Genomic DNA, 14164 nt, shown 5'->3' with positions numbered 1-14164 from the left:
CCAAGAAAACCAACAAATTGGGGAAAAGGGACAGGGGAATTGGGGGGAAAAAATGGAGGGAAAAAACACATATGAATTAGGAGCAGCTGGCCATTCAGCCCCCACTCCTCCATTCAATAAGATCATGACGGACCTGTTTGTAACCTTAATCCCACATTCCTGCCTAGTCCCATGGGCCTTTCACTCCCTTGTTCATCAAGAATCTATTCAGCTCCGCCATTAAATTATTCAAAGATTCAGCTTCCACTGGTTCTTGACGAATCATGTTCCAGATAATCTCAATCCTTTAACTTCATCATAGAAATGATACAGTACAGAAAGAGGCCATTCAGCCCATCAGTCTGCACTGACCAAAACCTACCCAGGCCCTACCCCCATAATCCCTATATATCTTACCCACTAATCCTTTAACCTACGCATCTCAGGACACTAAGGGACAATTTTAGCATGGCCAATCAACCTAATCCGCACAGCTTTGGACTGTGGAAGGAAACCGGAGGATCCAGAGGAAACCCACGCAGACATGAGGAGAACGTGCAAACGCCACACAGACAGTAACCCAAAATGGGAATCGAATCCAGGTCCCTGGAGGTGTGAAGTAGCAGTGCTAACCACTGTGCTACCATCCGCCCTCTGAGATTAAAAAAAATTCTCATCTCTGTCTTAAATGAGCAATGTCTTATTTTTAAATAGTTCTAAATCCCCTGTCAAGACAAAAACACAATAGCCCTGTCAAGACCCATCAGTAAGAAGTCTCAAAGCACAGGTTAACGTCCAACAGGTTTATTTGTAATTACGAGCTTTTGGAGCGCCGCTCCTTCATCAGATGAGTGGAGATGAAGGAGCAGTGCTCCAAAAGCTTGTGACTCCAAATAAACCTGTTGGTCTTTAACCTGGTGTTGTGAGACTTCTTACTGTGCCCACCCCAGTCCAACGCTGGTCTCCACATCAAGACCCATCAGGATCTTAAAGATTTTGATTAAGTCACTTCTTACTCTTTTAAACTCTAGTGGATACAAACCTAATCTCTCCATCCTTTCCCCATAAGACAACCCAACCACTCCTGATAGTCTAGTAAACCTTCTCTGAACTGCTTCTAAAACATTTACATCTTTCCTTAATAAAAGAGACCAACACCATACACAATACTCCAGATGTGGGCTCGTCAGTGCCCTGTACAACTACAGCATAACCTCCCTACTTTTGTAATCAATTCCCTTCACAATAAATTATAATAATCTATTAGTTTTCCTAATTACTTGCTGCATGCTTGTGTTTTGTGGCTCACACGCTAGGACACCCAGATCCCTCTGCAACTGAGGTTTGCAATCTCTCACCATTTAGATAATAAGTTTCTTTTTTATTCTTTGTCCAAAACGGACAATTTCACACTTGCTCACGTTATAGTCCATTTGCCAAGCTTTTACCCACTTGCTTATTCTATATTTTGATTTGATTTATTATTGTCACATGTTAGTATACAGTGAAAAGTTTAAGTTTCTTGCGCTATACAAAGCATACCGTTCAAGAGAAGGAAAAGGGAAAGTGCAGAATGTAGTGTTACAGTCATAGCTAGGGTGTAGAGAAAGATCAATTTAGTGCGAGGTAGGTCCATTCAAAAGTCTGAATGCAGCAGGGAAGAAGCTGATCTTGAGTCAGTTGGTACGTGACCTCAGACTTCTGCATCTTTTTCTCCATATCTGTCTCCTTGTAGACATCTTGCGTTCTCTTTACAATTTATTCCTATCTATTTTTGTGCTGTTAGCAAATTTTGCAACCATACATTCAGTTCCTTTATCCAAATCATTTATACAAGCCGTAAAAAGTTCAGGTCTCAGCATCGATTCCTGTAGCATATACTTGTCACATTCTGCCAACCTGAAAAATCTAATTCATGCCAACTCTCTGTTTCTTGTTAGCGAGCCAATCGTCAATCCATGCCAATAAGTTGTGGCCTACACCATTTTACACAGTAACCTTTGATATGGCACCTTATCCAATGCTTTTTGGAAATCTGAATACAGTACATCCATTGGGTTCCCTTCATTCACAGCACGTGACTCCTTCAAATCACTCCAATAAATTGTTTAAACATGATTTCATGGAATCCATACAAAGCAGGAGACCATTCGGCTGATACCGACCACAATCCCACCCAGGGCTTATTCCCATAACCCGACACATTTACCCTGCTAATCCCCCTGACACAATATAGACCAGGACACCAGTGAGGTGACACACTGGTTAGCATTGCAGTCTTGCAGCATCAGGGATCCGAGTTCGATTCTGGCTATGGGTGATTGTGTGGAGTTTGCACGTTCTCCCCATGTCTGCGTGGGTTTCCTTCAAGTGCTCTGATTTCCTTCTACAGTCCAATGTGGATTGGCCATGTTAACTTGTCTCTTAGTGTCCCAAGATACGTAAGTGACCCGATCAGTGACTGCCACACTATATTCTGCACCCTCTCCATTTCCTTCCCCCATGTACTCTATGAACAGTGTGTTTAGTCTGTATAGTGTGCAAGAAAAAATACTTCTCACTATATCCCAATACATGTGACAATAATAAATCAAATTTTAAGGGGGATTAGTGGGATAAATACATGGAGTTACGGTGATGGAGCACAGCCTCAGAGCAGAGGAGGAATTTCTTCAGCCAGAGGGCGGTGAATCTGTGGAATTCTTTACAACGAAAGGCAGTGGGGGCTGGGTCATTGACTGTGTGGGACCTGGGTTCAATTCTCCACCTGGATCAATGTCTATGTGGAGTTTGCACATTCTCTCCGTGTCTGCGTGGGTTTCCACGCAGAAAAGATGTGCAGGTTAAGTTGATTGGCTATGCTAAAATTGCCCCTTACTGTCCTAAGATGCGTAGAGGTATTAGCGGGTAAAATATGTAGGGATCCGGGGATAGGACCTGGGTGGATTTGTGGTCAGTGCAGACTCAATGGGCCAAATGGCCTCTTTCTGCACTGCGGGGTTTCTATGATTCTAACACTGCAATGAAGTTACGGTGAAAATCCCCTACCTGCCACACTCCAGCACCTGTTTGGCACACTGAGGGAGAATTTAGCACAGCCAGTGCACCTAACCAGCACATCCTTCTGTCTGTGGGAGAAAGTCAGAGTATCTGGAGGAAAACCATGCAGACACAAGGAGAACGAGCAGACTCCATACAGCCAGTGACCCAAGCTGGGCACTGAATCCGTGTCCCTGGTGCTCTGAGGCAGCAGTGTTAATCACACTGCCACCCACCCACCCTTTAGCCAGTAAATCGCGCGATAGCTGAGAAATCAGGATTACGCCCGGTTTCCTGGCTCTCGCAATTTTACGAAAGCCAGATTTCCGGTGAGGTCGGCCTCTCGCCGGGAATGGTGAGATGCTCACTTACGCTGAATGATTTATTTAAATATAGTTAAATCTGAATTTCCATGTGTTTGTGAGCACTCAATTGCCTGGACTCACGTGCCTTTATGGTTTCGCCTGGCAAGGTTCTCTCCAGCAAGGAAAACACCTGCACCCCATGACTTTTCTCTACACCCCAGCTATGAATGTAACACTACATTCTACACCTTCTCCTTTCCTTCTCTATGAACAGCAGATTTCCTTCCCTAAAGGGGCATCAGTGAACCAGATAGGTTTTTCCGACAATCAACGATGTTTTCACAATCATCAGTAGATTCTTAATTCCAGATATATATTTTTAAATTCAATTCAAAGTCCACCATCTGCCATGGCGGGATTCGAATCCGGGTCCCCAGAACATTAGCTGAGTTTCTGGGTTAATGATCGAGCGCCATCGTCTCCCTTCAGTGGGGTAAATGTGTGAGGTTATGGGGGATAGGGCTTGGTTTGGAGAGTGGGTGCAGACTTGATGGGCTGAATGGCCCTCCCTCTGTACTCTCAGGATGCTACGATCTAGCCAGACCCAATTTTGCCTTCAGTAGGGCTGCCTCTTTCCCCTCAACTCAATTCCTCCTGTATCAGCAGCAGGAGCACTGAAAACCAGCCTGATTTTCACTCCAGGCGGTGGTAGGGGGAGACTTCCTCCCCCAGATGGGGATCGGTGGTTAGAAACCCGGCAGCCTCAGGTAAAAGGGGGTGGCCTGCGCCACCCAGATCCCTCCCCGGCGTGGGTTTCCCGTCCAGGTGCCACCCCCCGGGCGCGTTTCCCGTACAGGTGCTAACCCCCCGGGCGCGTTTCCCGTCCAGGTGCCACCCCCCCCACCCCGGGCGCGTTTCCCGTCCAGGTGCCACCCACCGGGCGCGTTTCCCGCCCGGCTCCTTGCCCTGCTATCGCTTTCTGCCTCTCTGAGGTAAATTGTCGAGCTTTGGGTGACAGACTGACTGAAATACAAACTCCCGACTTTCGGGCGTCTCTTTTCTCCTGCCCGGGACAAGCCACCCGTCCAAAAGGTCACATCTCAAAAACAAAAAAAAGTTATCGCCGGCGAGTAAAAGTTGCGCCGCAAACGGCTGGAGCGAAACTCACCGGTTAATTTTCTGAGCAAAAGCGCGGCGCTCCGTCGAAGTGGCCATCGCGTCGCCGACAGGAACCACCGGAGCGGCGGGCTCAACCCCTCACTGCACACTTCGGCAATCTCCGGAGGCTGTCGGCGGGCAGCAGGTCCGGGAGCTCGGGAGTCTCCGGCAGGGGCGGGGACGCAGGCTGAGACTCGGCAATCTCCGTCAGCCCGGGGGACTCGGCAATCTTCGTCAGCCTGGCGAAACCTGGGGCTGGAATTTCGGCAATCTCCGTCAGACCAGAGGACTCGGCCATCTCCGGCAGCCTAGGAGGGGGCGGTTCTCGGGCTCGGCCATCTCCGGTAACCGCGCCTCCCCCCGAAGCTGAAGCAGATCAAAGGTTGGGAGTTGCTGCCTCTGCCCACCAATTTACAGTGCAGGAGGAGGCCATTCAGCCCATCCAGTCTGCACCGTCTCTCTAAAAGGGCATCTTATCCAGGCTTGGCCCATCCTGCAACCCTGCACATTTATCACCTGAGCAGCCAGCACTCTGAAAGCTAGTTTGCTACCAAGTAAACCTGTTGGACTTTAGAGTAAGAAGTCTCACAACACCAGGTTAAAGTCCAACCAGTTTATTTGATAGTAATCCCACAAGCTGTTGGAAACGGTGTTCCTTCATCAGGTGTGTGGAAGGTTAGAATCATAGAATCACTACAGTGCAGAATGAGGCCATTTGGCCCATCAAGTCTGCACTGACCACAATCCCACCCAGGCCCTACCCCTATGTCCACCTGCTAATCTACACATCTCAGGACACTAAGGGGCAATTTTAGCATGGCCAATGCGCCCTAACCCACATACCTTTGTACTATGGGAGGAAACTGGAGCACCCCCACGCAGACACGAGGACAATGTGCAAACTCCACAGAGACAGTGACCCAAGCTGGGAATTGAACCCAGGTCTCTGGAGCTGTGAAGTAGCAGTGCTAACTACTGTGCTACCGTGCCACCCCAAATAAACTTGTTGGACTTTAACCTGGTGTTGTGAGACTTTTGTGTTTACCTCAGTCCAACACCAGCATCTCCACATCATGACCCCATGCATTTACTATGGCTAATTGATCTAATCTAACCCTGGATACGAAATGGCCCATGCACCTAACTTGACCCAATAAGAAGTCTTACAACACCAGGTTAAAGTCCAACAGGTTTATTTTGTAGCAAATGCCACTAGCTTTCAGAGTGTTGGCTATTCCTTTGTCAGGTGAGTGGGAGATCTTTTCACAAACAGGGCATATAAAGACACAAACTCAATTTACAGAATGATGATTGAAATGCGAGTCTTTACAGCTAATCAAGTCTTAAAGGTAAGGACAATGTAAGTGTGATAAGGCTTCTTATTGTGTTTACCCCAGTCCAACGCCGGCATCTCCACATCATTGCCTAACTTGACCTCCAGACTCCCCAAAGACCATCTATCTACAAGGCACAAGTTTGATTTGATTCATTATTGTCACATGTATTGGGATACAGTGAAAAGTATTGTTCCTTGCAGGCTATACAAAGCATGCTGTTCAGAAAGAAGTAAAGGAGGGGTGTAGAATGTAGCATTACAGTCATAGTTAGGGTATAGAGAAAGATCAACTTAGTATATGATAGGTCCATTCAATAGTCTGTTGGCAGCATGGAAGAAGTTGTTCTTAGTTGGTTGGTACGTAACCTCAGACCTTTGTAAATTTTCCCGACAGAAGAAGGTGGAAGAGACAATGTCCAAGGTGTGTGGGGACCTTAATTATGCTGGCTGCATTTTTGATCTCACCTACCTCCCTGGACACTCAGTGGGAATTTACCATGGTCTGAGCACCCAACCTGACCTCCTGACTCCCCAAAGCCTATCCACCATCTGCAAGGCGCAAGTCAGGACTTGACTGAATAGTAAAGCAAGGCTTACATTAACTCTGCAATGAAGTTACTGTGAAATTCCCCTAGAAAATACTCTTCACTTGCCTGGATGAGTGCAGCTCCAACAACACTCAGGAAACTCAACACCATCCAGGACAAAGCAGCCCGCTTGATTGGCACCCCATCCACGAACATTCATTTCCTCCCTCTCCAACATAGAGTGGCAGCTGTGTGTACCATCTACAACATAGAAAATAGCAGCAGGAGGAGGCCATTCAGCCCTTTGAGTTTGCTCCACCATTCATTATGATCATGGCTGATCATCCAAATCAATAGGCTGATCCCACCTTCCCCCCACATCCTTTGATCCCCTTTGACTCAAGTGCTGTATTTATCTGCTTGTTGAAAACATTCTGTCACTGTCTGTGTGGAGTTTGCATGTTCTCCCCATGGGTTTCCTCCGGGTGCTCCATTTTCCTCCCACAGTCTGAAAGATGTGCTGGTTAGGATGCATTGGCCTAAATGTACTAAATTCTCGAACAGATGCCAGAGTTTGGCAACTAGGGGATTTTCACAGTAACGTCATTGCAGTATTAAGGTTTGTCTACTTTTGACATGAATGCTTAAACTTCACAAGTTGGCATAAAAGAGTGCATCACATTGTTTTGAAGAAGAGCTGGTCGATGTGTATCCCTCATGGCATGGTGGTTAGCACTGCTGCCTCACAGTGCCAGGATCCCAGGTTTGATTCTCAGCTTGGGTCACTGTCTGTGCAGAGTCTGCATGTTCTCCCCTGTGTCTGCGTGGGTTTCCTCCGGGTGCTCTGGTTCCCTCCCATAGGTTAGGTGAATTGGGCAAGCTAAACTGCCCCTTAGTGTTCGGGGAGTAGCTAGGGTAAATAGGGATTATGGGGATAGCTCCTGGGTGGGTTTATGATCAGTGCAGACTTGATGGGCTGAATGGCCTCCCTCTATACTGAAGGGATTCTATACTCCTGACGCTGAGACAATCAATGTGCCACTCTGTCGTATTTACCACAGCTGTACTAGTTCATAGAATCCCTCCAGTACAGGAGGCCATTTGGCCTACTGAGCCTGCACCAACGACAAATGCCCTGTCCCTGTAACCCTACAAATTTACCCTGCCAGTCCCCCCATCACTGAGGGGCAATTTTAATCCACATATCCTGCACATCTTTGGACACTAAGGGGCAATTTAGCAGGCCAATCCACTAAACCCGCACATCTTTGGACACTAAGGGGCAATGTATCATGGCCAATCCATCTAACCCGCACATCTTTGGACACTAAGGGGCAGTTTAGCATGGCCAATCCATCTAACCCGCACATCTTTGGACACTAAGGGGCAATTTATCATGGCCAATCCATCTAACCTACACATCTTTGGACACTAAGGGGCAATTTAGCATGGCCAATCCATCTAACCCGCACATCTTTGGACACTAAGGGGCAATTTAGCATGGCCAATCCATCTAACCTACACATCTTTGGACACTAAGGGGCAATTTAGCATGGCCAATCCATCTAACCTGCACATCTTTGGACACTAAGGGGCAATTTATCATGGCCAATCCTTCTAACCTACACATCTTTGGACACTAAGGGGCAATTTAGCATGGCCAATCCACTAAACCCGCACATCTTTGGACACTAAGGGGCAATGTATCATGGCCAATCCATCTAACCCGCACATCTTTGGACACTAAGGGGCAGTTTAGCATGGCCAATCCATCTAACCTACACATCTTTGGACACTAAGGGGCAATTTAGCATGGCCAATCCATCTAACCCGCACATCTTTGGACACTAAGGGGCAATTTAGCATGGCCAATCCATCTAACCCATGCATCTTTGGACACTAAGGGGCAATTTAGCATGGCCAATCCACAAACCTGCACATCTTCGGACACTAAGGGGCAATGTATCATGGCCAATCCATCTAATCTAAACATCTTTGGAGTGTGGGAAGAAACTGGAGCACCCGGAGGAAACCCACACAGACACTGGGAGAATGTGCAAGCTCCACACAGACAGTGACCCAAGGTTGGAATTGAAGCAGCGTCCCTGGCACCATGAGGCAGCAGTGTTAATTCAGTGTTGTTGCTACTCTTAGCGATGCACACCAATTTTCGCTAACTTAGCAAAGTACTCAATCTCAAATTCCCTCAAGGCTGGACAGTTGTTGGCAAGAACAACCAACTTGGTTTTGCCTTGACAAATCATTTTCAAAGTCTGGGTGTAGCCCAGCACATAGCTGTCACTTCTCATCACCAATTGGAGCCTGAACTTCATTAACTTTTTTATCTTTTTCGCTGCAATCACCTTGCCTCCTGCTGCCCCCTGCTGCCTTAGCCTGAGGGAAAGGACACTGCGAATCACATGAGCAGAAGGTTTAGGGAAGTTTCTGTGCAATTGGTTAGCATGTTAGACTTTGATTTGATTTGATTTGATTTATTATTGTCACATGTGTTGTTTCTTGTGCGCTACACAGACAAAGCATACCGTTCATAGAGAAGGAAAGGAGAGGGTGCAGAATGTAGTGTTATAGTCATAGCTAGGGTGTAGAGAAGGATCAACTTAATGCGAGGTAAGTCCATTCAAAAGCAGCAGGAAAGAAGCTGTTCTCGAGTCAGTTGGTATGTGACCTCAAACTTTTGTATATTTTTCCCAAAGGAAGAAGATGGAAGAGAGAATGCCCGGGGTGCATGGGGTTCCTGATTATACTGGCTGCTTTGCCGAGACAGTGGGAAGTGTTGACAGAGTCAATGGGTGGGAGGCTGGCTTGAGTGGTGGCCTGGGCTTTGTTTATGACTCTTTGTAGTTTCTTGTGGTCTTGGGCAGAGCAGGAGCCCATACCAAGCTGTGATACAACCAGAAAGGATGCTTCCTATGGTGCATCTGTAAAAGTTGGTGAAAGTTGTAGCTGACATGCCAAATTTCCTTAGTTTTCTGAGAAAGTAGAAGCGTTGGTGGGCTTTCTTAACTATAGTATCGGCATGGGTGGGGGACCAGGACAAGTTGTTGATGAACTGGACAACTAAAAACCTGAAGCTCTCGACCATTTCTACTTTGTCCTCGTTGACGTAGACATGTTCTCCTTCACACTTCCTGAAGTCAATGACAATCTCGTTCATTTTGTTGACATTGAGAGAGGCTATAAACTGAAAGGTTGGTGGTTCGAGACCACCCAAGGACAAAGGATTCACTTTGTGGCATGGTGGCACAGTGGTTAGTACTGCTGCCTCACAGCGCTAGGGACCCTGGTTCAATTACCAGTTTGGGTCACTGTCTGTGTGGAGTCTGCATGTTCTCCCCGTGTCTGCGTGCGTTATCTCCAGGTGCTCTGGTTTTCTCCCACAGCCCAAAGATGTGCAGGTTAGGTGAATTGGCATGCTAAATTTCCCCCTAATGTCGAGGGACTAGCTAAGGTAAAAGCATGGGAATAGAGGCTAGGCGGTATTGTGGTTGGTGCAGACTCGATGGGCCGAATGGCCCCTTTCTGCACTGTAGGATTCTATGATTCTCTGAAGGTGAAAAACAATACAAATTGGCAGAGAGAGAAGGGAAGGGATATGGGGGTGGGGAGATCAGGATATTGAATTTGATGATCAAAATGAACAGCAGAGCAGGAGTGAACAACCTACTCCTGTTTTGTAAGGCCAGCATGTGCCGAAACCCGGGATTGAACCAGGGACCTTTAGATCTTCAGTCTAACGCTCTCCCAACTGAGCTATTTCGGCTTAGCGATTGAGTTTTTAAGACAGCTCAGTGTCGTTGGCCAATGCGCCGTTGGGTGGAGGTTCAGACACTGGCATTATCGGCCGCTGGCACATGTCAAATAGCGGAAATAACCTAAGATCTCTTTCAGCTGTTTAAAAAAAACACATGACCCAGAGAGAGAGAGAACACTGATGGAACAAACAGGGATAAGGTGAGGGAATAACACACACAGCACAGGCTGGGGAATGAAGGGTAGAAAACATGCAAACATTGCCCTCTTGTGACAGTTTTATAAAATAACCAGCAGCTCAGCTGTAAAGCAAGGATTTCACTTGCAGCAACGGGAAAGGAACATTGCCAGAAAGCAACTCTGTTGTATTTACTGACGGAGCTGCTGTGTTGAAAACCGAATGGTCTACTCCAGAGTACGAAAGACCATAAGACATAGGAACAGAATTAGTCCACTCAGCCCATCGAGTCTGCTCCGCCATTCAATCAAGGCTGATATTTTTCTCATCCCCATTCTCCTGCCGTTTCCCCATAACCCCGACCCCCTTATTAATCAAGAACCTATCTATCTCTGTCTTAAATACAGTCAATGATCTGGCCTCCACAGCAAAGAGTTCCACAGGTTCACCACTCTCTGGGAATGAAAGTATAGAAGTGTTGTTGCAATTTTATAGGGTGTTGGTGAGACCACATAGAATCCCTACAGTGCAGAAGGAGGCCATTTGGCCCATCAAGTCTGCACTGAACACAATCTCACCCAGGCCCCATTCCTGCAATCCCACCCTGCTAACTGCCCCTAAGGTCAATTTAGCATGGCCAATCATCCTAACCAGCACATCTTTGAACTGTGGAAGGAAACCAGAGCACCCGAAGGAAACCCACACAGACACAGGGAGAACATACATACTCCACACAGACAGTGACCCAAGCCAGGAATTGAACCCAGGTCCCTGGAGCTATAAAGCAGCAGTGTTAACCACTGTGCTACCGTGTGTGGGATGGGGAACTGGTGGGGAGGTGGGTTTGAAACTAGGGAGAGATCAGTCATGATCTGACTAACTGGCGGAGCAGGCTCGAAGGGCTGAATTTGCCCATTTCTGCTCCTAATTCCTATGTTCTGACTTCTATTTTCTACGTTTCTATAAGGTTTACCAGGCTAATCCCTGGGATGGCAGAGCTGTTATATAAGAAGAGACTAACTTATGATTATATTCACTGGAATTTAGGAGAGTGAAAGGGGATCTCAGTGAAACTTATAAAATTCTAACAAGGTTAGACAGGGTCAATTCAGAAAGAATGTTCCCAATGATAGGGGAGTCCAGAACTGGGGGTCATATTTGAGGATAAAGGGTAAACCTTTTAGGACTGAGGTGAGGAGAAATTTCTTCACCCAGAGGGTGGTGAATGTGTGGAATTCACTCACGCAGAAAGTAATTGAGGCCAAAACGTTGTGTGGACTCAAGAAGAATTTAGATATAGCTCTTAGGGCTAAAGGGATCAAGAGATACGGGAGGGAAGAGGTGGGGTCAGGATACTGAATTCGATGATCAGCCATGATCAAAATGAATGGCGGAGCAGGCTCGAAGGGCCAAATGGCCTCCTCCTGCTTCTGGTTTATTTGCTTCTACACAATGGCCAGCTTCAATGTGCCAAGATTATGACTGATACAACAAGGCAGGTCACCACCATCTACTCCAGAACAATAAAGGGGTTAGCAAGAAGCTGGCTTTGCCAGTGATGCCCACATCCTGTGAATGAACAAATTTAAAAACAAATTACACCGTTCAGCATTTTGTACGTGATGTCTAAATAATATATAATGCACTCCTTCAGACTTCCCTTTGTAAAGCCATTAGACAGAGTCAATAAAAGTTCACGAAAGGGAAGTTGCGTTTGACAAAACTATTTGTATTTTTGAGTTGAAACTTGGAGGATAAACAAAGAGGAACCAGTGGACTAGCCACATAAATTTGATAGCTACCTGAGCAGGTCAAAGTTTCATAATTCTGTGACAAGTACTTTACCTCTTGATGCCCCAAAGCCTATCCACCATCTACAAGGAACAAGTCAGGAGTGTGTTGGAATAATCTCCACTTGCCTGGATGGGTGCAGCTCCAACAACATTCAAGAAATTCAACACCATCCAGGACAAAGCAGCCCTGCTTGATTGACACTCCATCGACAAACAGTCACTCTCTCTGCCACCGATAAACACAGTAAAAAGTCTGACAACACCAGGTTTTAGTCCAACCGATTTATTTGATAATAGACTCACAAGCTTTCGGGGTTAGCCCCTTCGTCAGGTGAACGGGGCTAACCCCCAAAGCTTGTGAGTCTATTATCAAATAAATCGGTTGGACTAAAACCTGGTGTTGTCAGACTTTTTACTGTGTTTACGCCAGTCCAACGCCAGCATACCCACATCATGACCGATAAACATAGCAGCTGTGTGTACCATCTACAAGATACACTGTAGGAACTCACCAAGGTTCCCTAAGAGCATCCTCCAAACCCATGACCACTACTACCTGGAACGATAAGGGCAGCAGATACTTGGGAATACCACCTGGAGTTCCCCTCCAAGTCACTTACCATCCTGATTTGAAAATGTATTGGCCATTCCTTCATTGGGTCCAAATCCTGGAACTCATTTCCTAACAGCACAGTGGGCGTACCTACATCACATGGACTGACAGGTTCAAGAGGCAGCTCACCCGCCAACTTCTTTATAATTTAAGTTTATTTATTATTGTCAAAAGTAGGCTTAATTAACACTGCAATAAAGTTACTGTGAAAATCCCCTAGTTGCCACAATCCGGCACCTGTTTGGGTACACTGAGAGAGAATTTAGCACGGCCAATGCACCCTAACCAGCCTGTCTTTCAGACTGTGGGAGGAAACCGGAGCATCCAGAGGAAACCCATGCAGAAATGGGGAGAACATGCAGACTCCACACAGACAGTGACCCAAGTCATGTGTCATGTGTCCTTGATGCTCTGAGGCAGCAGTGCTAACCACTGTGCCACCATGCCACCCTAACCATTGTGCCACATTGGAAGATATTAAGATAAACGCAAAATACTGCAGGCGTGAGGTCAGCTTTGATATGCACTCTGGTGACTCCCAGATCCACTACCCTCAGTGTCCCTCTTCACACCTCCAGTGGTTCGCACTGCTGCCTCACAGCAGTTTTGTTTCTTGCACGCTATACAGACAAAGCATACTGTTCATAGAGGAGAAGGAAAGGAGAGAATGCAGAGTATAGTATTACAGTCACAGCTAGGCTGTAGAGAAAGATCAGTTTAATAGAGACATAGAAACATAGAGAATAGGAGCAGGAGGAGGCCCTTTCTCTCTTCGAGCCAGCTCCACCATTCATCACAATCATGGCTGATCATCCAACTCAATAGCCTAATTCTGCTTTCTCCCATTTCTCCCTTTTGATCCCATTCGCCCCAAGTGCTATATATCCAGCCACCTCTTGAATACATTCAATGTTTTGTCATCAACTACTTCCTGTGGTAATGAATTCCACAGGTTCACCGCTCTCTGGGTGAAGAAATGTCTCCTCACCTCCATCCTAAATGGTCTACCCCGAATCCTCAGATTGTGACCCCTGGTTCTGGACTCCCCCACCATGGGGGACATCCTCCCTGCATCTACCCTGTCCAGTCCTGTTAGAACTTTACAAGTCTCTATGAGATTCCCCCCTGAATTCCAGTGAAAACAATCCAACCTAGTCAATCTCTCCTCATACACCAGTCTCGCCTTCCTCGGAATATATGATAGGACCTTTCAAAAGTCTGATGGCAGCAGGGAAGAAGCTATTCTTGAGTCGGTCGGTATGTGACCTCTGACGTCAGTTTCCCAAGAACCGGGAAGGGAAAATGGGTCATCATTTTAGGCAGGGGACAAGGGGCAGGCGTCATGGATGAGTTAAGATCGGGATGGGCTGTCGGGGAGGTAAGAGGGAAGCAGAGGGTTCAGTGTGGAGCCAATGGGGGAGCCTGGAGGGAAAATGGGAGGGTAAGTACGGGGAGGATGAAGGAG

The 14164-nt window shown here is 46.8% G+C and overlaps 1 protein-coding gene and 1 non-coding gene across 10 annotated transcripts in view; both read right to left on the bottom strand.

The window, feature by feature from the left end:
• The window catches only part of dock6 (dedicator of cytokinesis 6), a 209916-nt gene extending 205342 nt beyond the window's left edge, over positions 1-4574 (bottom strand). For all 9 annotated transcript variants that reach the window (XM_080216640.1, XM_080216633.1, XM_080216635.1 and 6 more), the window contains exon 1: positions 4492-4574. In XM_080216640.1, the coding sequence (XP_080072766.1) occupies positions 4492-4538 (47 nt within the window). In that variant the 5' untranslated portion in view covers positions 4539-4574. The remainder of the gene's footprint in view (positions 1-4491) is intronic.
• A 5478-nt stretch (positions 4575-10052) lies between these two features.
• trnaf-gaa (transfer RNA phenylalanine (anticodon GAA)) lies at positions 10053-10125 on the bottom strand. The gene has a single exon. It is a non-coding gene; the product is annotated as a tRNA-Phe (tRNA).
• Between the last annotated feature and the right edge of the window lie 4039 nt (positions 10126-14164).

The sequence above is a fragment of the Carcharhinus amblyrhynchos genome, chromosome 33, assembly GCF_965287045.1.
Source record: "Carcharhinus amblyrhynchos chromosome 33, sCarAmb.v2.hapA, whole genome shotgun sequence".
NCBI classification, from domain to species: Eukaryota; Metazoa; Chordata; class Chondrichthyes; order Carcharhiniformes; family Carcharhinidae; genus Carcharhinus; species Carcharhinus amblyrhynchos.
Note: the sequence above shows the minus strand (reverse complement) of the source record. Positions and strands in the feature narration are given on the sequence as shown.